The sequence below is a fragment of the Cupressus sempervirens genome, chromosome 5, assembly GCF_028749045.1.
Source record: "Cupressus sempervirens isolate cs-2001-9-10 chromosome 5, ASM2874904v1, whole genome shotgun sequence".
Lineage (NCBI taxonomy): Eukaryota > Viridiplantae > Streptophyta > Pinopsida > Cupressales > Cupressaceae > Cupressus > Cupressus sempervirens.
Window position 1 is genome coordinate 228,558,111 of NC_143122.1, and position 27,254 is coordinate 228,585,364.

The window sequence follows — 27,254 nt, forward strand, 5'->3', positions numbered from 1 at the left end:
AGGAGTGCCCTGAGGTAGATATGTGTTAGATGGGGCAATGGAATATGGATGACTTTGAGGCATGGGTTGGTAGGGATTGTACATGGCTTGGGCAACTGAATGGTGGATGATGGGTTGCTGAGGTGGAGGGGGCACATATTGCTGCATGTGTTGTGAGGCTTGTTGCTGATATTGGATTTGATGTTGGGATTGAGGAACATAAGTTGGTTGTGGGATAAATGGATTGCTTTGTGGAGGTAAGGTATAAGATGGTTGTGAAGCTTGGGGAAAGGATCGGGGAGCATGTGGAACTTGACTTTGGATTTGAGGAGTTTGACCAATATATGTGGGTTGTGCCCCCATTTGGGAAGGTGTTTGCATGGCAAAAGAGGCCAAGTAATTGGTGGTTGGTGGATTTCCTCCTAGCAGTGGCGTAGAAAAATAGTTGGTAATAGGAGGTAATGGATTAGTTGGTGGTGGAGGTGGTGGGAATTGAAAGCTTGGAAATGGAACTGATGGGGTTTGATAGCTTGGTGGCTGGATTCGAAAGCTTGGTAGAGTGGTGGCAGAACATTGGTAGTAGCTGGTGGGGTTTGATAGCTTTGTGGAGTGAGGGTAGTAGCTTGTGGATGTGTGGCTGATGGCATTGAGCTCCAAGGAACTAATGGAAATGATGGAATTGTGTTATGAGCTGAGGTAAACAAGATGGGGGTGATGAAGGGTTGATTACTTGGCCCCATGGGTGGCATCCCGGTTGTGTATTGCTAAGGTTGGCCAAAGATACTAGCACTGATTTGGGAGATTGGTGGATTTGGAAGGCTGGGTTGGAGAGTAGCAGCAGCGATAGTGAAGGGAGTGAATGGTGAGGTGTTTTGGGCAAAGGGGGTTTGGGATGGAGTGGTATGGACCAATGGTGGAGTGGTGGTTGCTGGATTGGCTTGTGGAAGGGAGATTTCAACTTGAGTGGAGGCTGGTATGTTTGGGTCTGTTGGATCATATGGGGTGGGTTGAGGCTCTTCTTTTGGCACATATTGAGGATAATTCGAATCATAAGAGCCTATGGGTGGTGGGAGTTGCTCAAACAAGGGGTAAGATGGATCTGATAAGGGGGGAGGTCTTCCAAAGTCGAAGGCTCCAATGTTGTCCCTTCGAAAGTTAGCCATGATTGTTTCCTTGTTTTTGTCTATAATGGCGTTCACCAATACTGCATTTCCTGGTTGGTTCATGAAAGCTTCAATGTCAGTAGGTGATGGCATAGCGTTCTCTGGGCTGAAGGATGGTTGAGTGCTCAAGGGGAGCGATGCTGTTGGATCCAAATGATAGGGCTCCATTGTTTCCTTCTTCTTCTTGCCTAAGCGAGTGACGGGTGGCATGAAAATGCAAAATGTTTCGTAGGGATGAGATGCAACAATGCGGATGGATGCAAAAGAGGAAGGCTTTTCTATGCAAATGATTTCCTAGGTTGAGGTAAGGCTATATGACAAAAACCTAAGGAGGATTGGGTTGGGGATTCTAACTTCAAAGATATGTTGCCAAAACACGAAAGGTCTACTTTCCTATGTGCAAGCTTGGTGGTGATTGTGTCAACTTAAGGATAGACTAATGATCCTATGGGCATGACATGAGATTGACCACTTGTGGATCCCAACCTTTAGCTCAAGGTGATGAGGGATAGCAAGTGACAAAGCTAGATTACCCTAGACAAAGCTCTGTCAAAGGGATAACCTTGGTGAGGCTGGTGGATTTGGAAGATGTTAGGAATGGCAAACTTTTGGCAAGGTGACAACAATTTTGAAGGCTTGGATGTGAAGATTTTTTGGATTGCTGGCTAGATGGTTTGGTTCTAAATGTATATGAGAAATATGTTAGCAAGAAATACTAATCTATTAAGAGAACAAAGCATTAACTAGCATAAAAATCATAACATATATGAGAGACAAAGTGAAACCCTCAAATGAGAATATGAGCCATAGAATGGCTCTCCCAATGAGGATGGTCACTTGATTTAGGGATGAGTCTATTTGCTTAGATTTGGTATGTATGCTCAAGGCTTCTCAAACTAGCTTCAATGGTGTTCTTGATGGATTTTGGCTTGGGTGAATGGATTTGATGTAAAACTTGCTCTCAAAATGACATTATAACTTTAGCTCAAGGATTGTGATGAAATGGCTTGGGAGGGGATTCAATTTATAGGCTAAGGGCTTGAGGGATGGAGGGTTAAGATGGAAGGAAAGGAAAAAGCTTAAGGAGGGCTAGGATGCACTCAAAGGGGAGCACATGGATTGTGCTTGTTTAGCACCAACCAGGGAGTGACACATGTCACAAGGTGAGTGGATGGAGGAAAGGGGAAGGATGAGTCAACAAAGGAGGCTCAAGGGATAATATCTTCATAAAGACCCTTCATTATGACTTGTAAGAGCTTGTAAGAGTCTTTATTGCCTTTGTAAGAGCATTCATTGTTTGGTGGTTGGATATTTTGGAGGGAGTTGAGATTGTTGACTTTGCTTGGCTTAGGAAAGTCTTAAGCTTACTTAGGGAATGTGACAAGTTTAGGGGGTGGATTAGAGATGGTTTAGGATTAGATTAGGCTTGTTAGAGATTTGCAAGTGGATGGCATTTAATGAGGGTGGGTGAGTTAGTGACTAAGTTTAGTTAGTATGGGTGGATGGGGTGGATTAGGCTAAAAAGGGGGTTTAGGATAGTTTAGGGGTTATTAGATTTGAGAGCTTTATTTATCAAATAGATTTATTTAATAAATGAGGATTTTGGAATTAGATAGAAGAATAGGATTAATTGATAAATAATAGGTTATTTGATTTATCAATTAGAACTATAGATGATTAATTAAATTAATCAGCTAGGGGATGGCAAAGGATTAATTAAATAGGAATTTAATTAATGATGCCTTTAGAGATAACTAAATAGGATTACCAAAGTGGTGTAATCAAATTTAGGTTTCTACAGTTACGAGTCTATGAATAGATTCAATACATATGAGTCCCTGTTAGGAGACTCTGAATCCATGTTAGGAGATTCCAACCTTGTTAGGTGTTGTGCCAACCCTGTTAGGAGTTGTGGAAGACAACTGAACCCATTGCCCAAACAACTTCAAGGGCAAGGCCAATGAAACCCACTTTCCAAATGATCTTTGTATTATTCCTTGCAGAATAAGGAATAATAGAAATGAAATGTACTTCCTTTCTCTTCTTCTATCCTGTTAACTGAACCTCTGCTCCTCCTGATCTTGTAGCTAGATCACAACACTCTCATCCAATAATCTCTTGGATCATTTACTTGCATTCAGTAAGCACTCTACTTCTTTTTGCATTTCGCACTTCTCACATTGCACTTCATACAATGATCACAACGCTCATGCTCTCCTTACAAACAAGGAGAACATCTTTCCTTTATACCTTTATCATAACTCCTTGAGTCAGCCTTGAGGCTTTCCCAATTAAAAGATAATTAATTAATTATAATTACAATAGCATTGTCGGCTCACAATCTATACAAAACTTCACACGTGTGATACTAGGGCTTGCACACTTGTTGACGTCATCAATTGATTGCCCTCTATCACCGCCTGACTGTGCATCTTCTCACTGCGTCTCAGATATAATGTACCGAACAAACATCAGGAATTGCTTTCCTAATACTGTGTCTCTGAACTGCTCTCTATAAATAAGGTACAACTTTCGTACGTCTTCGACTTAGACTCTGCGCACTTGACTGTGTCATTAGGACAATGTGCTGAACATGTTCATAACTGTGCATCACCAAACAATCAAACCATTGTACGTATCATTAAGATCCCTGTCTATTACTGAGCCAATCTTTATAGAAACCACGGTATGTTGACATTAATGACAAACACAATCATGAATGCAACATGTCAATACTCTCCAATGCTTAGAATACTCCCTCAAAGTAGTATCATCAGCATTCATGCTAACACTTAGCCAGTCTATGTGTGAACCAAAGGAGATACATTTTGTTGCTGCAAAACATATCCTGAGATCCTTTTGAGGCACAATTGGATATGGTCTTAACTAGAAAAATATAGACCTAGATCTACATGGATACTCTGACTCAAATTGGGCTGAAAGTGCAATTGATTGGAAAAACATATCACGATGTTGCTTTAGTTTAGGATTAGCAATGATCTCATGGATCAATAGGAAACAACCATTAGTTCCTCAAAGCACTACAAAAACCGAATACATTGCAGTCTCTATGGGGGCAAGAGAAGTAGTATGAATCAGGAAATTGCTTGTGGGATTATTTGGCGAGCCCCTGAAACCTACAATTATCTATTGCATAATTAGGGTTGCATCAAGCTTTTAGTGAATCCAGTGTTCCATGATGGATCAAAGCACATTGAGATTCCTTATTGTTGTGTTAGAGACATGGTAGAAAGGAATGTGATCTGGTTAGAGTATACTAGTAGAAGTGATCAAACAACAAACATTCTCATCAAACTTCTACTAGGATAAAGGTTGAACACTTTCGGAATAAGTTGGTGTGGTTGAAAATGTTAGTCAAACTTGATATTGAGTCTCAAATACTCATTTATTTGTACTAATGTATAAAAAGATGTTTGATGTGTAAACTCTTTTGTTGTCACGCGTGTGACTTTACAACTTTATGGGCCCATGTGTACATTATTGAAAGGTGACGAGTTTGAACACTTGTAATTGACAGTGTAAGGTGGTGACTTTACATTGATCTACTTCACTGTTGTGATGGATATCATGTGACTTGATATTCGTGGACATGTCATGATACTTAATATCTCTTGGCCATTTTGATAGATATCATGAGAGTTGATATCATTTGAAGATCATTATGATCTTTAAGAGATGATCACGGTGGATATTGTATCCATGGATATACCATGAAAGATACTTAATGTCAATGCACATTCCATAATATGAATATTTGTGTTATGAAGAATGTCACGTGACTTGATATTTTTAAACATGTCTTCTGATATCACGAGTAAGGTGATATTGTTGTGCTCTATGCTTGGTTGGATTTTTATCTTCCCTAGCTAAGAGGGAGTGTTGAAAAATGATAGCTTCGGTAAGAGAATTATGGATGATAATTATCAATAGAAAGATATAATTATATGCATGCACATATATCAATATACATTATATATATATTTAAACTTTGAAACTAATATCATTTTATCGATCTTATTTGTGAAACTAATTATCATCCATAAAGTAGATCAGATCGTCATTTATTTTGTTCCAAGTATAATATTGATCTGCATATTTGTATTTAGCAATTAGCATTGCAGATTAACATATTGGTTGATTGTGTTCCAAATATAATATTTATCTACATATTAATCGATAGTGCAGAGATAAACATCAGATCTGATCTGATATCCTTGCTAATATTGACTGCTGATTATGGTATCAAGTGAATATAAATTGCCTTTGTTACTTGTATAACTATCGACAATCATTAGCCATTTTTAACTTTTAAGTAATGAACGGGTACCATTGTGTTAATAAACAGACATGTCTCCACTTATGTGGAGGCATGTCTATTCATTAGCATGCCCCTTTCCGTTGATTATATATATATATCGTCTGATCAGACTTAGAGGATGCACATCAATCAATTAGTGAAAAGCCTCATGAAGTTCAATCATTCTTTGATATTCATATTCAGACTTGTAAATGCAATAATCACAATTCATTATTATTGTTTAAGTTTCATTTCAATATTTGTGAAATATAATTAGTATCTCCTTTCTGATTATAACCTGCAAAAAGAAAGCTCAGCCAATAAGCATATTGTTCAAGATTTCAAGAAATTTAAAAGATATACACATTCTAATTTGTAATAGATCTAATCTACTTTAACAAGCAGAATCATAGCATCTGAAGAAAAAGATTGAACTTTTCTGCCAAAAATTGTGACTTCTTTGTTGAAAATTGCAGTTTTTTAAGGTTTGCAAAATCATGCCAGTTTTTTTAGAAAATCGTGGGTATCTATTTTCTTGAAATTGTGTGGCTATTCTATCTTGAAATGACTGATTCATTATTGTGGGCCTTTATTAAATCAATATAATGCCACATTTACCAATTAAATTTTTTATCAATCACACTGGCATCATTTACTCAACATCAATAATCATGCACATCATAATAACACATGATGTTTATGTGGAAGCCCTTGTAGGAGAAAACCACGGCACAATGATGCTTTATATAATTCTTTTTCCTTTTTTTTTCAAATAGTAAACAATCTAATAGAGGCATCAATCGTTACATTCAATTTATGAGTACAGGTGCACTAGAGGCACTGACCCCTCATTTCAATTTTGACTATGAATCCACTAGAGGCACCAAACCATCATTCAATTTCTCTTCATGTAATCTTCTAGAACTCTCTTTATCAATCTGCTATTAAGCTGATCATAAATCTTTAATAGAACGGATTGCCATCTCCTTTCATCTTCATATATTCTTGCTATCATATTGCTGCCCAATTTCCAGTTCATCCCATTTTTGCTTTGGGTTAAAGTCAAGTCAAATATGTCAATGTCTTGAGTTTGAGTCTAGAAGTGCCCATAGGATGACGTCTATTCTCATTATTCCTTTGAGCTAATCTAGTGCAGGAAATCATGCAAGCAATGCACTAGTCAAAAGGCTAGGTGATTAGGTTTTGGAGGGTTTGTTTATGCGTTGCTTTGATGAGGAGAAGATTTGGATATTTTACTAATCCATCATTCGCTATTCTTAATCATGTTGGAGTTAAAGATTCATGTTGTGTTACAGTTTTCATGGAAGACATCATAGATGATCGAGCTCAGAATGCAAAGAAAGCAATTTGTGCCGTAGAAAGCAGTCAAAACCTTTTAACATCAAAATGTAAAGGTAGGTGAACGTGCATTGTCGATTCAGTGCATAAACGGTTTAGATGTGATCTTAGCAAGTTACGTGGGCTGTCGAAAAGTCAATTAACAAATGAATGCACGTCATAGGTCATTTGAAAGTGAATTACCTTTGAAGATAGATTAAGAGAGTTAAGATCTTCTAGTCTCAGCCGTCAGATCTTAAAAGATCAATGCTTGTCGCATGTTTGCAAGTGATTAAAGACAACCCGGAGTTAACATGACGAAGCTACGAAAGCCATTGATCTCATGGTTGCAGGAAAGTTAAGTTAATCATGAGTCAAGGCCGCAAAGTAGAGATAATACAAAGGTTGGCAAACTTGATGGTGAATTGGCTCTATAATTCCATTTACCTAATTTGCTTTTCATGTTTTGTTGCCCATAGATTAGTTCTGCATTGAGAGTTGAAGGACGATTACATGTGATTCTGTGATCACCTTGTGGATTCCATTTCACCATGGTATTTATAGTATAAGTAATTCCATTTACTTTTTCACATATGGTTCTACTTCTCTTGTTTATTACATGGTATGTTAAAGGTAGTTTCATTGGGAATTGAAGAATAAATGTGGATGAATCTATTAGTAACTTGTTGGATTCCATTTCATCTAAGTCTAATAGTTAAAGAAATTCCATTTGCCCTCATGTGCACCTCTTCTTCCTTTCCTCTTCTGCTTTTAGATAATTAATCTGCATTTAGAATATAAGTAAGAATTAAAAAATCTCAAGATAATTTGCTATAGTCATTCTATTGGGTGTGATAGGTTGTCCCAATCCATTTTGCCTGAATTGTTTGTGTCTACAAGCAATTTGGTTGGCCTTTACTACTCTCAGGTTAATAGCTTACTCTGTCAAACTTCTAATCTAAGACAGACATATTCACTGTATATCATTGCAAGTCCTAAGGGAGCTATACCTTGTAATTCAGAGGGTAGTGATATAACACATACACTGACCCATTTAGAGAGAAGACTAAGAAAACAATTAACTTTTCTTGTATGGCTAATATTTAGAGTTGAAGAGCCTAATGAATTTGTGGTCACAAACGAAAAATTTGTATAGGAAAAGGTCATGGAAACCGGACATAAGAGTCTTATGAAAATAAGGCATGGGTTCTTTTAGATGTTCCACTAGAGAAGAGACCTATTGGCACAAAGTCAATTACAAAGTAAATGGTAGTCATGAGAGTGCAAAGGTCGATTGGTCGCAAAAGGGTTCTCGCAAAGAGAAGGCATTGACTATAAGGAGACCTTTGTTCCTACGACAAAGATAAGCACCTTTGTTCCTTTATCAATGGTGATCTGGGAAGAAGAGTGTATATCTTAACCTATACCATCCTTAATTTTAAGCACTTCATTTTGTGTACAATTTTGGGAATATTTAGCACCGACTTTAATGTATTATCATAACAAAACTTTATATGGCACTTTATGGAAACCTAAATTTAAATATGGGTCCTTTATTATTTCAATGGCAAGCCTTATTTCTAAGTGTGCTCCTCTATTTTCCTTGCAATCCTATAAGTCATTTCATCACCTAAGTCCCATATTACCATCTGTGGCCTTTGTGTTCTAACCCAACCTCGAAGTTGCTTATATCTCATAATTCCACATTCTCTCATTGCCTGAGACCCATGGTCCTTATTTGGGCCAGATTGGGTGGTACATAATGTCCCAAACATTATGTACCTTGAAGATCGAGCCCAAATTTAAAGTGAGTCCCTATCTCAATGATTTAATGAGGAATTAGGATTAAGAGTCGGCTTACTTTTGTTTTAACCTCCAGGATGTTGTGAGAGACATATAATCGCCCTATTTCTCCTTGTTTGTTAATGAAAATCAAGATTATCAATCATTCATTTTTGTCAAGTACAAGCATTTGAGTTCAAAAGCCATTAAGCAATTAAGCCATATGCATTCAGTGTGTTTGTTTCCATAGATTTAGCATCTTTCCCTCATTGGAGGCCTAAGCAAATGAGTGTTTTCTAAAGGAATGAGAAGCACATATCTCCTCATTCAAGTCTTCTTTCTTCTCTTTCTTAATCAGGTATTTTGGAAAGTTAAAACATCTATTACATAATGTTTTGTCTTTCATGATTTCCTTTTGAGTTTTTGCGTTAAATTAAAGCTATTGCATTACCATATTTGATCACATTCACAAAAGTATCTACATTGCCAAGGTTTAAATTACTTCAATTTTAGATCTAGCCTCTACCACATGACAACACACTTTCATTTCTTTCATTTTAATTCAAGATAGATTTCAAATAGGGGTTTGTTTGAGGCAAACCCCTTTATCCAGCCTTATCCCCATTTTTCTTTGTGTAGGAACAAGTGGCATAGCTGTTGGAATTTTTGCAAGAAGATTGAGATCCATCAGAGCAATCCTGCCAAGTTTTAACCTGAAATATATGGTACAATTCGTTTGGAATGTTTTGTACCCAACATTTCCAACCCACATTTGTATCATAGGTCAATTTTACTATTTCGTTCTCATTTCTAGTCCTTCACTATTCTATGTTGGTTTGTATTTCCCAAATTATCCATATTTGCCTTTTTAGCCCTTTATCTTGCATACTTTTTTCAAATTGCACCTATCCATTTCCCATTTCACATCTACAGTGAAGGATCATTGACCCATTTAGTGCTTAGGATCTCCTTGAGCCTATTTGGACATCTTCCTTTTGAATGTGCAAGTTTGAAAAGGAGTAATCTACCCTTTCACATTGCTCCCCATTTCATATTCTAGACAACCTTAGAGTTTTCAGGTTGCAAGAGAGGAACATCAAATAGGCAAATCAAAGAAAGCTCTATATAGCTTGAGTCAAGCACCGGGAGCATGGTACACACTAAAATTGATAGGTATTTGATTTTTTCAAGTCCTCCAAATTCAAATATGTACATCAAAAGTTTAGTTAATGACATCTACTACTGGTCATTTTTATGTAGATACTGTCATTATTACAAGTGACAAGTCTCCCTTTTTTATAATTAATCAAATGTTAATTAAGCAAAGTTTTGTCGTGAATGGTTTTGGCCTCCTATACTACCTAGGTTTAGAAGTTTGGCAAACAAGTAGAGTTGTTTTTATTGCTGAGTCTAAAGATGGGTTTTCTCAATAAGTTTAGAATGACAAATGCAAAATCTCATACCTATGGAGAAAGGGCTAAAGCTTTCAATAAAATTAGGCACAAAAGCAGTAAAGGAGTCAACATTTGGGCAATTGGTGGCAGCCATATCTACCATTTAGCCACCAGACCTGGTTTGAGCTATGTTGTGAGTTTCATTTCTAGATTCATGACAACATCAAAAGTAGTACATTGGTTGCAGTGAAGTAGGTGTTGAGATATGTGTAAGGGACCCTTGACTTTGGCATTTTGTGCGGCAAAAGAAAAGATTCTAAGTTGGTTGGGTTTATTGATTCAGATTGGGCAGATTCTATTGCTGAAAAAATGTATATGTTTTCAACCTTGGAAGGTACAATCCCATGGACTAGCAATAAACAATAAGTAGATGCTCTTTTCTCAACAGAAATAGAGTATTGAAGAAAAATAATAGCAATATATGAGGTAGTATGACTTAGAAGGATATTTTCGGACATGACAATGCCATAAATGAGGCCTTTATCCTTGTTTCGGGACAACCAAGGTGTGATAAAGTTTGCTAAGAAGAGTATACCAAACATGTGAAGCTTCATCGTCATTTCTTTGATGTTCTAGTATTGTCATTTGAGGATCAAACTACAATCATTCGAATTTAGATTGGGCAGGTTCTGTTGATGACAAAAAATTGGGTTCACATATTTAGATGAGATAAGTCTTGTGGATGTTAGAGAATCAACTTGTAGATATGTTTCAACTTTGACAATCAAATGGACTAGAAAGAAGCGGTCAACAATAGCTCTTTCGTTGTTAGAAGCAAAGTATTGAGGACGAGTAAAAGAAACATGTGACGTAGTATGATTAAGAAGGATGCTTTTAGACATGAAAATGTATCAAGAGTTTCACCCTTGTTTTGTACAAAACAGTGTGTGCTAAAGCTTGCAAAGAATCAACTCTTTCATGAGTGTTCCAAACATGTTGAGTTTCATTTCAGTTCATTAGCTAACTTGTAGAAGACGGATTATTGATGTTGTAATATGGTCCTTTGAGTACCAAAGCACAAACATTTTTATGAAGTCATTATCTCTCTACAAATTTGTATAATTTGGGAATAAGCTTGTTATAATTTGTAGATTGATCATTAATGGAGGATATTAAAGTATTATTGTAATGTTTAGTATAAAATGGTCAATTTGTCTTTAGAAGAGACTTCAGGAATATTCTTTATTCTTTGCTTTATTAATTTGAAGTTACATTCTATTAGTTATCACTTTTATTTTATTTGTATAAAACATTCTATCCGTTGTTTTAAGAAGACCTTTGATCTTTTCTTAATATCAGATATCTTGGTAATCGTTCAATGTTATATTTTAAGTAATAATTGTGTTTTCTTGAATATGGATTTTTGTACAAGGTATAGTTTGTTGAAAGTTCATGGGAAAAGGATAGTAGGTTCCATTCCTCTTTTTTGCTACCCCCTTTTGCTGTGTTCAAATGTGTCATTCCATCATTCCATCTATCTTGAAGGTCATCGGGCTCTTTATTGTTAGGTCATTGGATGGCAATATTTCATATTTTTTAAGGGGAATTATTTATGCTATGAGAAGTTGGTATTGTGTATTCGGTTGTTTGAGATTTGATGTTGATTTTTCAAGGGTTGGGGCCAACTTCAAGTTCCATTATGGATTAGCCAAGTGCACTGGCTTTCAAAATAGATTATGGCACATATGCAAACAGACCATGGTGAGTGAAAAACTATCATTTAAGTGTGGATGGACTTGGGGATTTATGGTAATAGGTAAACAAAGGTGTTAGATTCGTTTTGTTGGATCCACATGATAATAACCTTATTTAGTTAAGGTCATATTTGGAGTATTGTATTGGTGCAATGAGAGAAAATGAGTCAATACGGATGTTGCATCCTCCATTCCAAATGACCTATTTATCTTGGGGTTCATTAATAAGTAGGTTAATGAATATGGGGAATCATCATTTAAAAAAATGATTTCATATCATCTATGTAGTGTTCTATGGTATTTGTCCTATGTGTAGAGTAGTTTTGCCAATATCTACAATACTAGTACATGGCAAAGGTTTGTTTAGTTGTTGAGATATTTTACATGTTTTCTAGGGCCAAGAGTTTTTGGAGATTTGTTATATGATGTAAAGATGTATGTGCAAGATCCATAAAGGGTATTTTACAAGGCATGGTATTGGTCTATTTGATAAAATCCAATCATGGAGGCTTTTTTATTAGCTAATGGTTATCTTATAGGGAGTGACTATGAGGATGTAGAGAGGGGCTTGGGTTGATACCCATTGGTATTGGTTGTTTTATTAATTTATGATTTATGTATAAAATCATCAGTATCATAGGCGAGTGATGTATGAAATGAATTTTATACACCAATGGCTTGGTTGCTGGTGTTGGCATTACAAGATAGGAAACACACGTTACCATCTTCACTAAGTGATTGACTATATATGGATAAGGATAAAGAAGCTAAATGAATGGTTCTAAGGAGGCCTAGAGGAGTTTTTAAGTGTTTAAACTTTAAATGCCCGAACGGGAACAATATAATGGAAAAGGAAATTAGTGCTATGAAAAATAGGGAACTAAGAGGAAGGTAAATAAAAAACCAACAAAATATCAAAACACACATGTAGAAAAGTACATAATTTGGTCCACCTCAATTGATTTTGGCAAGTGCATGTGTAGGTACTGACAAAAAAAAAATGTTAGTAAGGGCAAGTTCAAGTGTATAGACATATCATTGGTTTTGTCATTGGTGCATCAACATAGGGTGATAGGAGAAGCTCCTGGATGCCTTGCTTTCTATAAGAATCACCTAGACTGGTCCTCTTGGGCTTAGGTATTCCTTGATGAACGTTGTAAGATCTTATATTGCTTCTTTCATAGTTATTAACAATTATATGGCGTCTGTTTTTGAGACCTAGATTGTGATCAGTCAGACTTTTCTACTTCTCCAGTAATCCTTAGCTTATGCTCTTTATTATTAAAAAGATAATGCCCCAAATGTAGCAGGCTGTTCAATCCTTGGGTCTTTGGGATATTCCATCCAGGTCTTTGGGTCATCAAGACATTTGAGATGTTGGGAATGTCACTTAGATCCCTGAGGGCATGTCCTTATGTAACACTACTTATAGATGAATGACATAGTTATGTAGTGGTTGTTTGAGTCTCAGCTCTTACTTTGGTTATTATGATCTCCTTGGTTTTTTGAGAAAAATTCTAATTATAGATATATAATGACATAAAATTTGTATTGGGCTTCATGAACTACTTGCTTTATTTAGCAGCCTTTCTCTGATTCATATCTGTATTTTCACCTCAATTCGCATGTTTTGGGAGTTAAAATACTTTGGATTTCTTCCTTTCTGTCATGGTTGTGGAATTTTAGTAAATTGCCGTGTCTCCTTTTATGATCTAAATCAAACTTGTCCTTTATTGGAGGTATGTGATCTCAAGCCTTGTGACAGCTACTTAAGGGACACGTTAAAATTGCCTCAAATTTGTGAAAGATGGATATCTCCTGGTCTGATCCTCATGGTTGTTCTTCCCTCTGAAATGATGCTAATTACATGCATTAGCTTGACAGCATCATGCAAGAAGACGTTATTTTTTGATACACATCCTGTAGGAGCCTGTATATATGCATGTTGGTTTTCCAGTCTGATTTGCTTGAAAATGAGTTCAAAACATGTAGTTTGATTGTGATGAATATTGAGTATCAATTCTCCTAGTCTTGTGAATTTGTAGCCATAACATTTTATTCCGAAAAAGTCCATCAAGAATTTGGAACATGTATAAGTAAAGCGTCTATGCAGCTGAATAAAATTCTGACAATAGATTTTTTTAACAATTTTTAAATTAATTTTAAAATGATTTCAAACAGCTTTTCTAATTTTTATTTAATATTCAAATTACAATAAAGGTAATTCAGTCGGCTATTTAGCCACTGGCACACAATAAGTGTGCACTGAAGGTACTGCCTACAATTATACAACTTAGATCTTGTACACAGCTTTCAAGACCTGAATCTTCAAGTGATCCAATTCAATTGAAGAGTCATCATATCCCTGAAAAATATCGTAAGTATAAAGTCACCTTGTATCCAAATCTGTGAGAGGGATAATCTATTTAAATACATTTGGAGGATCCCAAGAAACTTGAATTCATTCAAGTTCAATCCACTGTATTCTATATACCCAATATTAAATGTTGACTTGCAGCTCATGTTTTGTTTTGGCATTTTCATTATTTCATACATGCATGTGTGTCATTGGGCATGCAGATATCTATGTGTACGAATACCAAAAAATTCAATTTTGGCTTAATTTTTAGGATTACTAGTCTTTTGAAATGGACGTAGACTGCTTTTGAATGAATATTCCTTTGCAAATTGAGATAGCTTTTTGATTTCTTTTCTCTAATATCTCTTTAAAAGTATGTCTGAAGGGAGTTGAATTAAATTACAATTCATTGTCTTTAACCAATTTTATGGATACAGGTGCCTGGAAACCTTATCATATCAGCTCACTCTGGGTCACATTCTTTTGATGCTGCAAAAATGAATGTGTCACATGTCATCACTCAGTTTTCCTTTGGAAAAAGGCTTTCTGTGAAATTATTGAAGGAAGCAAGTCGTTTATCACCTTATCTTGGTGCAAGTGTTGATCGGTTATCTGGGAAATTCCATATTACGTTTCATGAAAATGTTACGGTATATATGTTTTAAGATAAACACAGTTTTTTTCTTTCATTTACTCTCTTTATGATCATCTTTTCAAATTTGGTGAGCTGCTTATAGCCTTCTCATATCCTCCTATAATTATTATTCAACACTGGGCCAGTGTGTTTTCTGGGAAATCCCACATTACGCCTCATGAAAATGTTACGGTATATATGTTTTGAGATAAACACAGTTAGTTTCTTTTTTTTTTCATTTACTCTTTACGATCATCTGTTCAAATTTGGTGAGCTTCTTATAGCCTTCTCATATCCTCCTATAATTATTATTTGACACTGGGCCATTGTGTTTTATGTTAATTTTCAAAATGGAAAAGATATGTTGATATCTTCATCATACTAATGTCTTCTGGATAAATCGGGACTTCTTTCATCTATTAAAAGCATTGACAACCTGGTTTTAGTGGAGAGTGCAATTCCACAAGAAGCTACTTATTTGAAACAGAGTCCAGATTGCTCTGATCTGCATGTTAATGTGAATTTTGCTTAGTTAACAATAATGATATACGCTCAATGTAGATACAATTGTTTTATCTAGTAGTATGGACTCACAAGAAGTGCTATATGTAAATGTGGGGTCTATCTGATGCCTTCTTGTCTCACCATTCTTCTAATGCATGGGTCTAATATTTATGTTGATCTTAATCTGAGTTTTGCTCTGTTGTTAATGAATATTAATGGTATATGCCCAATATAAATATTACTTTTTTATATCAAGTAGTATGGAGTCACCAGAAGTGCTCATTGTTGATGTGGGATCTATCTGAAGCCTTCTTGTATCACCATTCTCGTATTGCATGGCATCTTTTACATATTAACTAATTTCTATTCATGTGATCCTCTCCTGGTTTGCTGCTAGTCTTTTAAAATATATGGATAACCTAGAATACCAAGTGTTGAATTATTCACCATATCACTTCTATTAAACTGATTACAATAGTTATCTCGTTAAGTTTTAACCTCTAGGGTTGCCATTGCACCAAAAGATCGACCTGTCAATGCCTGATATAACCACTAGACTTCTAGAAGAAATAGGAGGTGGTTAAGCCATGTCACGAACCCCCTGAGGGATGCTGGACCAGTGCCAACATATCCCTTATATATGAGGAAATGCATAGGTTTCTATTGATGACAGCTAATATGTGTGGTTTCATTATCAATTAAACTGAAGCACAAATCAGTTTCAGTAAAGGTACTTTTTTCATCCAATTCCTTAATTCTAGCATTGAGCTTTGTTTTTCATCTTGTGATTTTCATTTTTGACAATCTGCGTTGCTTCCATATCTTGTATTTGTCTCTCTTAATTGGGTGCTCTAAGCTTTAGTACCTATTGTTCTTTCTGTGCGAATGCAGTATTCTCTAAGCTTGTCAATTGAGCTTGTTGGAAGGTGTGCTTGAAATCTTTTCCATTGTTGCTTGAGCTTTGTACAATTTTTTAGTAGAAACTGCTTCATAGATTTCAGCTATGCTTGGACATTGGGAAGCCATTTCTGTTTGAAGTATGAGATAAAGATAGAAAAATCTATTCACAATCAGGAATAGAACTGCTGAAAATTGCCTGTTTGAACTACCCAAGAATGGGTATATCTTTGTTGGAGTCCAGCTACTTTTACTTTAAGAAGTTCTTGTCTTTGCCCATCCATGATAGATGACTTTTATAAATCTAATAAGACACTCCTGCAAATTACTGAATCAGCCAAGCCTCCTAAGTCAGAAGAGGAGAATGAGAACCATTTTGTCGTTGTACCATCTTAACTACATCAAACATCATTTGTGCCACGTCTCGTATACATTGCTGTATCATATAAAGGGAATTTGTATCATTTGGTGTTGAAATTTTGATGGAAATGATATCTTATTTACTAGATGAAGTACTCTGTGACTCTTAATGCATAGATGATGAAATATTGAAAGCATCATGTTACTTGTCTTGGTTTGACTCTTGTTGGGTTGAACTTATCTTATTCATAGTGCTATCCTAGTTCCTAGACATTAACTTGAAGAGGGGGCTCTTTTACACCTTGTAGGGGGCTTACAAGAGGATAACAGAATGTATCTGCAGGAGCTCCTAGTAGGCTAAGGCATTTGTTTGTAGTGGTTTGAAAAGAGATGATAGTTACTTCTCCTGTAATGTCCCCTTTTTGGGACATTAGAAAATTTGAGGACATCTTCATATAATGTCAAAATTGACTATGAAAGTGTGGATTAGAATTATAAAAGGTCAATTTAGTATTATAAAGTGGGCTAAAAGTGACAAGGAGGGATAAGACGAAAAGATAGGAAGGGAGTCAAGAAGTCACGATTTTGAGGATTAAAAAGGAGAGACTCATTCATTAGGGAGGCTTGGTTTTATGATTCAGATTTCAGTTTCTCTCTTGCGAGAGTTATTCGGAAGGCTTCAGCTTTCATCCAGCGGGAGGATTAAAACCCTCGTGTTACTAGACAGTGGTCGCACACCCATTGTCCGTGGAGACGTCACAACAGGTATCTTGTCTGTACTTACATGTTCTTTTCTTAGTATTCCAATTTGACTATAAAACTGTGTTTAAGATTGTCTTTTGAATGCTAGTTATTGTATTGCTGATGTATAATGCAATAGCATATTTCAAGGGATTTAATGAGAATCTACAGTTCTACATTGTTGATTTATAATACATCTTCAAATGTTTATGTTTTGAGAATTATCTTGAGGTAGAAATCGGGTAAATATCTATTAGGGATATATCAGTGGTATCAGAGTTGGCTTTCTTGCTAGCCTGTGAAGTTATAACGGAGACAAATTTATGAAGGGTCAAATTTGCATATCTAAGTTCAATTCAAGAGGAACAATTGTTTTTTTTTAAAGGAATAGAGCTAAGGAGCATTTGTAGTCCTGATCTTTATATTTGCATCAGTCGTGATCGTTTGAAGAAGCAATTCAAATCCTGCTCTGTGGGTCTTGAAATATTTTTGGTGAATATATTAAGCGTGAAGATTTATTGTTTATATAAGTTTTGCTTACTTTTCCCTAATTTTGGAGAATATTTTAGCAAATACTTTGGAATGGATTAACCTTCATCTCGAAGTGGGCATCTGTGGGGCTAGATTTACTGAGTGATAAAGGTTGTAGTACAGGCAATGATTGTATAAAATAAATAAATGCTCAAACATCGGAAAAAAGGAGAAGTTATGTAAAATTTAAAACAGTTATATTGAGATACAATAGATGGTTATCACAGACCGAACTATATCCTCACGAGTCTTTGCGAAGCTAGGTCTATTGAGAGGCAATGCATATGTAGTTCAAAACACTCTGAAGCAAACATTGGTCAAGCAAATGGAAGGATTGTTGCAGATTGACGATAGAGAGGGCTTGCTTTACTCTTTAAGTTTTATCGAGAGGAGGCTTGCAAGTTATTGTTTGAGGTGCATGGCCCTGAATATCAAAGGGAAGTCCAAACAACAATATTGAATAGACTGAGACTACTTCTAATCTAGTGCACGACATTGCTATTTGTGTGGGCTGTATCTTTACATAACTGAGATTTGAGTTTGTAGTCCTTGAAAGTGTGATGAATGGGAGTAAGAGCGATAATTGCGAGATTTCATTCAGTTCAAGTTCATCGTTTCAGAAACATCTCTAGCTTGGTCATCTGCAAGAGAACCAAGAGCGATTTTGCACATGAAGCATCACCATTATCGTGAGATGCCTAGGGTGAGAGATACGACGCACTTTCCCTTTCTAGTATTGTTGTTAGATTTGGTGAGACAGTTCTTGGTTAAGATGTTACAAATTCACCAGTCTAGCCTAGGTACTATTCGAACCAAGAGAGATGGAGAGAGATTTCGGTGAGTTGTTGGAGCGTTACAAACAATGCCAAGTGATAATTGTGTGAAACAATTTTTATTTTTTTTGGACTTTAGTGGAACATGAAAGATTGGAATGAAGCATTGCAAGGGGTCAACAGTGTTAACTGTAAGTAGCTTCAACTATCGGGTTGTGAGATTGGAGATTGTTGAGAGTAGACATGAGTGTGGAATCATAACCCATCAGAGGAGGTTAGTCTCACAATGAATGCACAATACTTGTAAGAACTTCTTTCCAAGGATATTCAAATAGGGTTGCTCAAGGTAAAGAAACGACAACTAAAGTATTGAGGTTAAACATCGAGGTGGCAAGAGAACTGTGGGGGCCCGACTCAGTATTGGTGTTAGCTGTATTAATTCAATTCCTAATATTTAAGACATTGAAACGTTTAAGAATTATCGTAATGTTTGGTGCATGAGTATTCCAAGGGAGAGTTTCTGAATCTTCTTTGTGTCACACATTCATGGGTTGGAATTGCTGGAAGAAATTGAAACATTACATCTTAGACATTGATAGATTTCAAAGAGCCTTCTTTTATGGAAACTAATATTGAACCCACCTGTTATAACTGTCACAAAGTGTTACTAAATTGAGAGGGCATTAATTAAGCGTCGACAGTTTTAAAAGTTGGAGCCACCTATCAACTATAGTAACGAGCCTAGGAAGGTATAGCAATAATCATGGCTATCGAGACAAAGTGTAACCGGCGAATGATCAGTAGAATGGATTTCTTCCAAATTTCATGCTATTTCAAAATAGATTTGAGATAAATTCTTGTGCAGAAGCAGTCTTCATTAGTAGCAATGAAGTGTGCGATATTTGAATTGGAAGCATTATCAGTATTGAGACTCTTTTCTCTAAAGAAGTATTAATATTTGACTCATAATTTTATATATTGTGCCCTGCGGTAATTTCCAAAATCCAAATGAAGCTGTCATAATTTGCAAGCTTGGGGTGGCCTCAACAGTTTGAGATGGGGAGAACATATCGGATCTTTCTTTTTGCCAAGAGTGATTAATCCAGCAAGGGCTTTTTGACAGGGGATCACGAATATCATTTGGGTGCAATTATACGTAGTTGTTCTCTCGAATGATGGTGGAAGGCATGTGCACAATGTTTTAGATAGAACACGTATTACTGGGAAGTCCTTCAATGTTCCTAGCTTTGTTTGTTTTCTATCAGGGACCACATGATTGTACCACTCTTCCTTTAGAAGCCTAGAGAACGCAAAAGAATTTCCTGAGCCCTACTCTTTGAGTATTGCAGAATACAACATTAGGAAGTTGTACCTCTGCATGGTAACAAGTCCCAATAATCTGTTCACACATACAATCAATCTAATCCCAACCTGCAATCTCCTAGAAAGATTTCAGGCAACTAACTCGGGGTAGTATGCCTACAGTTTGACAAATGCTATGTTCATAATTATCAGGATATATGGGAATATTTTCAACAAGTCTTCAATGTATTTAAATCTACAAACAGGTGATTTAATCAACCCATTACAAAAGTTGTAGTTACAATCATGGAAGATTTGAAAAGCAGTGTTATCTTGGAAGAATTTAACAATACATTCAATGGCCCTCAGTTAAGAGACTTGCAGAAAGAGAAAGATTTTGGTTGGTTATACGCCCTTGGTTTGAAACTAGAACCCATGGAATCCTCAAATGATGTTCCCTCCAAATTGGAAGAGGTAGAAACTTATTTGACCAATGTAGAGCAGGTAGATTGTAGAGTCTTAATTTGGGCTTTACAACCTTCGATGGTGACCTTAGTCCAACCTAGGTTTTATGGAGCATCTAGATAATCGGGTTAACCTTGTGGTTGCTTCTTGTCTCAATGAGATTATGTGAATAACATCTACAACAACCTACAATGATGTGGTGTTGAAGAAAGTTTTGCAGTTTATAGTGAAGAACTTGAAGTGTTCACAAGTTAAAGGAATTCCTATGAGGTAGGAACAAAGTTGCTTGACATGTGAGGACACTGGTACACCTGATCTTGTTTGTGAAAATCGTAATAACAAAGAGGAGGCAAAAGAAATTCAGACCAGTGCAGGGAAAAATGTAGATAAGATAATTTGAGATGAGGATAAGGAACATACAAATTTCTATGTTGGTATTTTGGAGGTTAGCTTTGAAAAACATGTTGGTGAGGATGGTTGTACTCGAAGTAATAGCATGTTGGAGTCTTTGTGTGATTAACCATACGTTTCTTATCACGTGATATAAATTTAGAGGAACAATCCAAGATGACAGTGCAAGACGATGAGCCGCTTCAACATGACAATAATGAGATGCATGCCTTAAAGAAGCATTTGAAGGTTAGTGAAGACATGGTTGTGGCATCTTTGGTACATTATGACAACACTTATAGGATGGTTGAGGATCTCTATAGGAAGGCTCAAAAGGGAGTGGAAGGAGATTGACTTATTGTTGATTTGTAGGTAGTCAAAACAGCCCTTGAATCTATGAAATCAAATTATTTATGCTTGCTTTCCGACAGGGATTATATTCTTAAGGTTGTTGGAATTTATGTTGATTAGTTGAGTAAAGGAAATAATGAGCTTATGGAGCTCAACAGGGATATTAAGTACGCTCATAAAGCATGAGATCACAAATCATTCTCGAGAGCATGAGAGTAAAGAGAGGCAGGAGTTCTTCCAAGAAGTAATTAATGAATTTGATAGCATTCAACAAACTTATGACTTGGATGATTGTCCCAAAAGACCAAGTACCAAAACTTCAAATCACATTGAACTTGTAGACAACTTTTTGTTAACAGTAGATGCTGATTGGATAATGGAGAACCTACTCTTTGAGCTCGACAATGGTACATTGATTTTGGTTAGGAGTTCCGAATTGACAATTGTTGCAACCAAGAGGTTGCTACCTTGATAGAGGGACATGACGCTGATTACAAATCAGCCTGGGATAACGATGTGATTAACAATATAGCTAGAGTGCAAACAGTGAGAGAGACTACGTTGTGATAGTTGAGCAGTTGGAGTACTCCACCATGGGTACAAAATAGCAATATAGTACATATAGTTGGGGAGATGGATGGCCCTTTTGTTTGTGGGATCCAGGAGGAACATTCCCATGGTTCGCAATGTTTCCAGGAGTTGGTTGGCACACATTTGATTTGGCCACAATGGTGCTTGTGATCTCAATTGGAGTAAGATTCTTAGTCGGATTGGGGATCTTCTTGTATATGATGGTAGCACACATCAGGTTGTTCTGGTTGAACATGCATATGGGGTGGTTTGGGATCCAGGGGTTAACCATATGTATTTATGGCATTTTGAGGATTTTGTTGTAGTTCTACACATTTTGAGACTTGATGCAATGATGATCAAAGTTGAACGACCTACAAATGCAACGATACTTCATAGATTAACATGGGATCCAAGGATTTGGTTGATGGGAAGGTTGCATTTTGACACCTTTCTTCGCAGTGTGGTAGGATTTGTTTTTAGATTGGGCTTTAGAGCTACTTGTAGATTCATATGGGATCCTGGTACTGATTGCTTGAGGACAAGCAATCTCGAGGAGGGAAGATTTGTAATGTCCCCTTTTTGTGACATTAGAAAATTTAAGGACATATTCATATAATATTAAAATTGACTATGAAAGCATGGATTAAAATTATAAAAGGTCAATTTAGTAGTATAAAGTGGGCTAAAAGTGATAAGGAGAGATATGACGAAAAGATAGGAAGGGAGTCGAAGAGTCACAGCTTTGGGGATTAAAAAGGAGAGAGATTCATTTGGGAGGCTTGATTTTATGATTCAGAATTTAGTTTCTCTTGTGAGAGTTTTTGGAGAGCTTCATCTTTCATCCAATGGGAGCACGAAAACGCTAGTGCTGGTGGTTAGTGGACGCAAGCCCATTGTTCGTGGAGAAGTCACATTAGGTGTCTCGTCCATGCCTACAGGTTCTTTTCTTAGTATTCCAAATTGACTATAAAACTGTGTTTAAGATTGTATTTTGAATGCTGGTTATTGTATTGCTGATGTATAATGCAATAGTATATTTCTAGGGATTTTACGAGAATCTACGGTTCTATATTGTTGATTTATAATACATCTTCATATGTTTATGTTTTAAGAATTATCTTGAGGTAGAAATCGGGTAAATAGATATTTGGGATATTTCATCCCCTCAACTTCCAAATCTACTTTGTTGTCCTCGTCTTTGGCAGGTGTTGTTTCTCTAGACAAGGATTCTGTTGGTGTCAGTTTTTTTATAATGCATCGTATGCCCACTCTTTGGTTTTGCCCCCTTTACTTCAGCTATTTGAATGCCAAGAGAGCTCCACCTAAAGCTGGATGGCCAGATGGAATTATAAGTCACAATTGGTGGCAATTTTTATTTGTCAAAGAGGGAGCTTGTAAACATCTTGCATGTTTTAGGGGGACAAATATATTGAATTGGAGAGACAAGATTTCAGCCAATTTACACATTCCTTTTGGCAGACCTAATGATGTAGTGTTTCATCATAGCGAAGTAATCCTTTTTCAGCCCATGGTTCCTCTTATATTATGTATTGTAAAGCTCTTTGTTGAATAAATTGTCCTTGCAAAGTTTTTAACAATTTTTTTCTATGCATGGGTGATATCAACGGTGTTAATTTTGTAGAAAACTTCATACAAGGCACCCCAAATACTCTAGAAATTGTTAGTGTTGAATGTGATTGTTACTTAATGGTCCATATATTGCACCAAGAATTCTTTCTTTTCCCCATCTTAATTTGAAACCATTTGAACCAAATAAAGCTTGAAGTCTCTAGGATTAAAATAAGACGTTTGGAGCATATTTTCTCTTTATGTTGGAGACTTGAACTTTGGAGGATGACCATTGAGATTATTTGTGCACCATAGTTGACATTGAGTAATAATGATGCTCTCTATATTAATAACATATGTAGTATTTATTCCTCTCTTTTGCATAGATCTTGACTCTCACTTTCCATTGATAGCAAGTGTGTTGTATGATGTGGTTTGCACCATCTTTGATCCTACAACAATTGTAAAAATTGGAACTAACCAACCTTTCCCCCTTGTAACATACTTTTCGAAGCTTCATCCAATGTTGTCATCCAGTTTTTTGGCATATGTCCTTGCATAATAACTTGTGCACTTTCTCCTTTATCTAATATTACCCTAGTTACCAAATGCACCCCCTATTGATTTGTATCGTATTTGGATGTGCTTGAGTCTGTGAAGATAGGCACTAGAGTCTATCAATTGCACATCATCTCATGCATGTGTGCCAAGGCCACAACAAAGACTTCACCATCATATTAGGACTTGTCAGATTTATCATTATAATTGTTCTTTGTTTTTCTTCCTTGTTGTCTCTTCTAAAATGGCTAGGCTTGCCGCAATTCCAACTTTTTCCTTGGTCTAATATGGAGTTTCTTGTTGCCTTTCTCGTTTGATCTTCCACAAATAGATAGGGTCTCCTTGGGTGAGTTAGAAATCTCTACATCTCCTTCAAAAGTATGATGCAATTGCCTAATACATTTTGAATTTAAAAGTAGTAGACCGAATCACCATCATATTCCAAAGGTCTAGCAAGGAACATAACAATGTCTTGCTACATTTCTTATCCATCTTCATTCTAATAGAGTGAGATTTAAACATGATCATATCAAATGTAGTTAGATGTCTGGCCACAAAACTACCATCTCCCATCCTAAGGATACACAACTTCTTAAGGAAAACTTGCTTACTAAGGATTTAGCCTAATGATTCTCAACTAGATTCTTTTGAAGGTTCACCATAGTAGTCTCTTGATTCTTTGATGCACATCGAACAATATTACATCTACTTAATAGAGTGATGAGATCATGATCTTCTTGATCCAATGCATCCCATAAACTTCTATCCACAAATATATCCTTCATCTGAAACTTGTAATGTTCGACATTTGTGCTTGGGAACTCCTCCTTTGCTATCCTTGATACGCTTGCTATTACAACAATAATTTTTTTGTGCAAGCTCTTTCTTAATTCAAAATTAATATGAGAAATCCCTTAACTTAAACACAAAGAATCATAGGTGATCTTGTTGTTAGACCAAATTATATGAAGCAAGGTATGAACTATATTTCGTACACTTATCTATGAGAGGAGATATGTGCAAAAATAAAACTAATTGCACTACTGAAAAGGAAATAAACACAAAAGCAATATCCATAACATAGTGACTTACAAAGGGAAATCTCTTTTCGGAGAGAAACCCACACTCCGAACCAATTCAATGTCTGACATAGTAATCAAAGGTTACAATACACTTGCAAAGTCTAAGCCTTTATATGTGCATCACTAACTAGAGATCTTGAGTAATTTGGGTAGCATAACAATATTTATGACACTTTTAGAACGTTCATTTCAAGCACTCAACCAACAGGGGGCAAAATACATGAGATGAATAAGTGTTATTTAGAAATCCATGAATTAAAAACGCCCAAAATATGACTCCCAAATACCTTGTTAAATATCTAGAACCCAATTTCCAAGATGAGTCCATGAGCTTAAAATAACATAATTCTTCCACCTGCCATAAGTTCATCAAAAACTACTCACCAATTTGAGAGCTCCATTTAGGCTCTATTATCTCCATTCGAAGATGGCTTATGACACGCTGTATGTTGGCCAACTCTTTCTCATAGCTCTCTTATGCATCATAGATTGTTATACATTTCCAATGTTGGAGGTCCACTTTTGAGAGGCCAACATTTTTTATTTGGGTGGCCAATTGGGTTCTACCTTTTTTTTCAATGGGATGCTCGAAGAGATCTGTATAGTGGGAATCAAGAAACCAACGTTGAACAAACCTGGGTATTTTTTTGGCAAAATATTCTCTCTATAACCTAGAAATTGATTTTTTTATTGTATGACCTGAAAGTTGCATTTGTGTAATCTCAACATTAGGAGCAAAGTTTAAGACATGTTTTCTAACATCTTCGCTCTATGTAATATTCTATTTTGTGGATAACCATTCCCTTAGTCCATGTATTAGTTAGGTTGTTTTAGGGTTTAATTTGTATTTTTAGATTTTCTAAAATCTTGAGTGGTTTTTTTTTATACAAGTGATGAATGTCCTTACATTCCTGGGAGAGTTGAGAGACATTATGATATCCCTTGGCTGTCCCGGGGATACAAGGGCAGCTCCCACTGTCTGCAACTTTTTAAGTCACCAAAAAACCTACACATTAAAAAAATATGAAAAATGTAAACTTACCCTAATACAGCCTAGCTAATACATGGAATAAGTATTAAGAAATGCTTATCTACAAAGAATAAAATTACATAAAGTAGGTAAAAAGACATCTGTGTTTTTCTGTGGCATTATTCAGTTAAAGAGAAGATGACATTATTGTGCGTAATTTGTGAGTTTTATTTATCCTTGAGCTCTTTTGTTCAATTTCTGTGATGGTTTATGTTTGCGTCTTTTGGTTGTAGCAATTTTTAAAAATTATTGGTATTTTAGAATATTCATATACTGTATGGTATTTTCTATATTTTATATCATATAAAATTTTAAAAATTGAAGAAGTACTTGTGTGGAATAGACTATGTCAAGATAGAAAATGACATGTAGTACTCCAAAAACATGTTAGATCATTTCAACATCAAGATGTCTATCCCTTGACAGGTTCTGTAATGAATTCAGCCCTACACATCTGTGTCCTGATCTGTCCGCATGGTTGTCATTTTGGTTAGTTTTTAAAGATTAATTACTAATGATGCTTAATATTCCTCAGGCACAAGTTTTAAGTTCTGTGCCTATTTTTTGGATAACCAAAACATTGGAATTACATACAGGATTGCAAAATGCCCAAGAAGCAGAAAACTGTCTACTATAATACTAGTGTTACAAAATGCTCAGCAATACATAATTGAAACCTGACCACATCTGGGAGTATTCTCTTTTGACCTATAGTTCCTAGAATTACTTTATTCTAATATACTGGATGGACATATATAATATAAAGAGTGCCTGATGGTAGATTTGGCTTTAGTATATGGGTAAGATTTTACTATAAAATTTAAAGGTTCATGCATTTTAAATGTTTTATTTACTTGGAAATGATTGAAGATTATGTTAACTAGAAAATCGCATACAAACCAAAGTGCAATAAGCTAGAGGGAAATCTTATCAAATTTGTATGGTATTGAATGACCGAGTTGTATGGATAAAAATGTTTGAAGATATGTGCACATAGGATATTGAACATGAGAGGCTTAATTAATATTCATTCAAAATTATATTTTGGGATTTAATTGATGGTGTCATTGCAACATTGAACCTTCTGGCTAACAGTTACTTGATTGCAGGTTGATCATTATCTTCAAGTTGTTAAGACAGAGTTAGTATCAAACAGAATTGACAAAAATAGAGTTTTGCTTGAGGATTATGAGTATACTGCTCACAGCAGTATGATGCAAACTGCCTCTGTCCCTGCTGCAAAGTTTCATTTTGAACTCTCACCAATGCAGGTTGGTCCTTTGACTTGGGCGCATATTTCATACTTAAGTGGACTGTCTTTATTGTGTTCTTGAGTTATTTTCCATGTCGATGAAATAGCTGTCCTATTTGTTTTACATCCAAGTTTTCTCAAGTGAAAGTAGATTT

General features: G+C 35.9%; 1 protein-coding gene across 1 annotated transcript in view; it reads left to right on the forward strand.

Annotated features, from left to right (window-relative positions):
* LOC149555276 (protein disulfide isomerase-like 5-4) overlaps nucleotides 1-27,254 on the forward strand; it is a 155,441-nt gene that overhangs the window by 121,836 nt on the left and 6,351 nt on the right. The window contains exons 12-13 of the mRNA XM_089829393.1: nucleotides 14,525-14,737; nucleotides 26,957-27,118. Coding sequence (XP_089685519.1) covers nucleotides 14,525-14,737; nucleotides 26,957-27,118 — 375 coding nt within the window. The remainder of the gene's footprint in view (nucleotides 1-14,524; nucleotides 14,738-26,956; nucleotides 27,119-27,254) is intronic.